Source organism: Apis dorsata, unplaced genomic scaffold, assembly GCF_000469605.1.
Source record: "Apis dorsata unplaced genomic scaffold, Apis dorsata 1.3 scaffold_604, whole genome shotgun sequence".
Classification (NCBI taxonomy): Eukaryota; Metazoa; Arthropoda; class Insecta; order Hymenoptera; family Apidae; genus Apis; species Apis dorsata.
Window position 1 is genome coordinate 203,822 of NW_006263804.1, and position 4,696 is coordinate 208,517.

The window sequence follows — 4,696 nt, forward strand, 5'->3', positions numbered from 1 at the left end:
GTCCTTCCTCTCCTTTCTTTTCCTCCTCGACCACCCATCCCTCGCTCCTCCTCCTCCTCCTCCTCCTCTCATTTACATGCACATACACAACCACCACCATCGCGCCCCGACCACCACAATTTCCAATTGTGTATTCGCGCGCGCAAACACACGAAAGCCACATCGCCAGACACGGCTCGATTGTTCGAGCGCGCACCTCCCTCTCCCCCTCCCCTCCCTCCAGGTCCGACTATATCGAAACAACGTCGGTACAAAATCGTTATTGTGCAGGCACACCAACCCTGCCAGACGATTTACTACAAAATTCCACTAATCTGAGGATTCCAAAGCTATTCCGTTTGTCTTGTTTCTCCCCTTTCTCTTCCCCTTTCCCTTCTCCGTGCACACGAAACCCCGCGTTACAGGGGTATACACGGGGGTTGAAAAATAATTTTCGTGATGTAACCGAGTTCCACCACCGAAAGGATTTTCCCTTCTTCTTCCACTACTAACCCAATATCGCGTTTTGTCTCTGTGATATTGAATTCGACCGGTTCTCAATAGTGCAGACGCGTTACGTAAACGTTGGTAACACCTTGGTCGAATAAATCGTTGAGATGTAATCTATTATTTCGTTTCCACAGTGGAATCGAATCTTTATATGATATGAAAATTTAAAAAAGAAAAATTCGATTCTCGTATACGCGTGTCGAAGAGAGAGTATCAAAAGTTTATAATTAATTTTAATAATAATAAAAGGACGTGTTGAAAAATGTAACGTGAGAAAAATATCGTACAAATTATTATCAAAAGCACAAGTTTCTCTCCAAGCAGATACAAAAATATATCTCGCTTGGGGAAAATTTACCTTCGAATTTTTATTATTCAATAAGTTTATTATTCACGAGCCGCTGCTTTATCACTCTTCTATTTACTCGATCAAATGTCGCGAGCCGTCACTTTTTATTTTTCAAACCTTCGTATACAAAAGAAATACATCGAGGAACAAGCTGGAAAGAAAAACTTGAGTGGAAAGAAGCGAGGCAGGGAACCTCGTTGAACGCGGTATCGGCCAGTATCCGCAATTTGTCGATTCCGCGTGGAAGCAAAGGGGAAAAAAGAATACTGAAAACGAATACTTCCACGGTTTGGTTTGAAAAATGATCCGGAACCGAAAAATAAAGGAAATCGGCATGCTGAAAATCCTACGATCTCCGCCTATTTATTTGTCCCCGCACAGAGTTTCGCGCCCCGATGCATTTTTCTCATTTAAATTCGAAGCTATATCTTCTACATACACGGTGGACCAAATACATATTTGGAGAAACGATTTCGATGTGCACTCGTACGCGATATCTACAATATTTTTTCCCCCTCTCCTGTTTTCTATCTCGTTCTTCGATTACCCAACACTCGTATCGCCTATGCTGGTATTTTTCCTGTTGCCGATCAAGCACACGTGTCTCTTTATGGAGGATGTTCCGAGAGGACGTAGTTCTCGAAATGGAACGCAATTTTTCGCGATAAACGCGTTGGAGATGCGTTATTATATTACTAATTTCTGAGAGATTAGATATGGAACGGCAATTGTATAAAAATAATATTTTTTTTTCGTAAAATTTTTTTAATATCGAAATAAAACGTGAAACGTTACGGTGAAACGTAGGGAAAGAAATTATAGTAAATGTATATTTTACAAATATAAATAAAAAAAAAAACATACGCAAGATTCTTCTTCTGCGAATAATTGAATTATTCCAACGGGTTATAACAAAAATCTCGTTTATTTGTCGCGTCAATCAACTCCTGTACGTACGTACCGTTTTAAATACATATTCGTTGGGAGGGGAGTGTGTGTGGAAAAGCGGTGGTAAATCGATGGAAACACCTCGTCCCCGTTGTCTCTGCAAAATCGCGCGTGCCGGGGGAAAAACGAACATCACTGGCTTCTTATTAAGGCAGGGGTGCTCTTACAAAAAAAGGAAAAAAAAAAAGAAGAAAAAAGAAAAAAGAGAGAGAGAGGAAAAAAGGCAGCACCCATTGTGCGCCCCTTCCTTTCCTTTCTCCCGTATCGACGCCCTCCGGTCTATGCAGCAGCCCAGGCTTTTTCCTTCTATTTTCCTCGCGATAGAAGAGGCGGCTTGCTTACGCCATCGACAAATGTTCATCGGTCGAAATACCGACGTTTTCTCCGTCCTCGCCGCTATTTTTCACCCTTCACCGTCACCCTCTCCCTCCCTCTCCCTCGCTCTCTCTGATTTCTTCTATTCCTCACCCTTCAACCGTGATCATTCTTCGAGGCCGCGTAATGCCTCGAGACCCATCCTTCTCCTCGTGTCAAGTCCCCCGATCATCTTTCTTAATCAACGCCCTGTGGAATCGCGGCGAATTAACGGTGTCTCTACATATACACACGTGTGTATATGTGTGTGTGTAAGAGTTTTCAACGTCTCGGTGTAATTGCCTCCCGAGTAATTGTGCCAGATTGATCGATGTTATTTGTATAGTAATTCGGTATTAGGAGGGGGGAGAAGGAAAAATTTTTTGAGACGTCTCGAGAATCCGATTTTGTCCCGATTTTGAAATATTTTGTATATTATTTGATTATTCGAGATTATAAAATGGAATTTTGTCTTTATAAATCTCTTCGAACTGAAATAATTCGCAAAATCAACGTTATCTAAACCCAAACTGCAAACTGTAGCCAAATATCTCGTTAAAGAAGAACCACTCCCTTTCCAAACGAATCAACCCCTAAACTAATACGTTCATTTAATCGCAAAGTCAATTTCCATGAAACTTTCCTAATCCAATTTCCATTTCTAAAAATTTCCATATATACCAGTTCTTAAATAATTCCAATCTTATTACCTTCTAAACCCTTTTCACCTCGTTTTATAAATTAATATTTAGAATAATTTTCGTAGCGTGTCGCAATTTTTAATATTAATAAAAAAAATAAAATTGCAATTTTCTTCCACAATTAATCCAACAACACTGTCCCTTTAATCGTCGCCAACTTCCTCGAACGATCTTTCCTTCTCGCAAAAAACGCGAAAAACCGCGCATTTGTCGACGAAACGGCGAATCACGTATATTTCCGTTTTCACGAGTTGTCCACGATTCAGAGGCTCGGTTAAGTCTCGGTTTATACCGAGATATGGTATAAACCAGAAAAAAAAGACGCGAAGAAAATGGTTGAGGGGATGCTGGATTAAAAAAAAAAAAAAGAAAAAAAGGAAAAAGAATTGGTAGCAACGCAGCAGATTACGGTCAATGTTGCGCTCCGCGAGTTTCGTTCTGTTAATTAAAGAGCCGCGTGTATATACGCGTACACGCATCACGGGAGAATGCACAGGCCAATTCGTTATGTCAGTTAATTTCTATAATGCCGGTGGCAGAGGCGAATGCAAAACAGGGACACGTGGCTGGCGCCGAAGCGAAATTCGAGTCGTACCTCGAATAAAGTTGCCGCGGCTAAAGGTAATGCAAACTGTAAAATCACGTAATCTCTTTGCCGGCTGTGGACGGCCCGAAAATTTGCATTCTAACCGTGTTCGCGGAATTACGCGCGATTCGATCGAATTCGCGTATTAAAACCCCCTGTCGATTCCACCCCTAACAATCTAAACTCGATATTTAAAGACCTCTTTATTCTTTTTTTTTTTTATTAATAATACGAAGAATCAGGAATAATTTGTTCGTTTCTTTTTTAATCTAATATTTATAATTCAAGAGGTATTTATAATTTGAAGAAAAGAAAAAGGTGTCGACGAAACAGTGGGGTTAATTTTTTAAAGATAAGAAGAGATTAAATATTTTACAACGTTGCAGGTGAGATCTCTATTTCTCGTTTAGGAAGGAAGGGTCGAAGTTTAAAATGGATTGGAGAGGAGGGAGGAAATATGGCATATTATTTTTTATTATTTTCCAGGCAGTTGTCAGGGAGCTAAACAGACTGGGAATGCTAGTGGATCTCTCTCATGTCTCGACAAGGACTATGAGGGCAGCCCTGCAAACGACGAGAGCGCCGGTGATTTTCTCTCACAGTGCTGCCAGGGCACTCTGCAATTCCACCAGAAATGTGCCAGACGACGTGCTTAGAAATCTGGTGAGTTTAGATGTGCGACCACGTCCATGCGGGATAGTTAAGGGTGTATGGAAATGGGATGGTGGAGGGTATAGCGCAAGGTTAAGCCAATTTCGATACTCGATCAGATCAGAGCATTATTATGCGATTCCATCCTCCACGAATTGGACATCGTACAAATGTCTTTTTCCTGCCTTCCATCCTTTTATTATTTTTTTTTTTTTTCCCTCCTTTTTTCAAACTTGGAACGGATGAAGGAAATGATGCGAAATGGAATAAAAGTAATAACAATCCAATAGAAATTTTTTTATTACAACATAACATTTTGTTTTTCTAGTTTTATCTTGACACGAAACACTATGTTTAAATTTACTTTTAATTTTTTTAAACATATGGATTCTATATTCAATATTATTTTTAATTCGCTCAGCGCCTTTATTCGTTCTTTTTCCTGCCTTCATTCGGTCCTTTTATTATATTTTTTTTTTTTTTCTAAATTTGGAACGGATGAAGGAAATGATGCGAAATGGAATAAAAGTAATAACAATCCAATGGAAATTTTTCTATTACAACATAACATTTTGTTTTTCTAGTTTTATCTTGACACGAAACACTATGTTTAAATTT

At 39.6% G+C, this 4,696-nt stretch overlaps 1 protein-coding gene across 1 annotated transcript in view; it reads left to right on the forward strand.

Moving 5' to 3' along the window:
* LOC102672220 (dipeptidase 1-like) overlaps positions 1 to 4,696 on the forward strand; it is a 160,109-nt gene that overhangs the window by 142,850 nt on the left and 12,563 nt on the right. Inside the window, exon 11 of the mRNA XM_006621200.2 lies at positions 3,914 to 4,090. Coding sequence (XP_006621263.2) covers positions 3,914 to 4,090 — 177 coding nt within the window. The remainder of the gene's footprint in view (positions 1 to 3,913; positions 4,091 to 4,696) is intronic.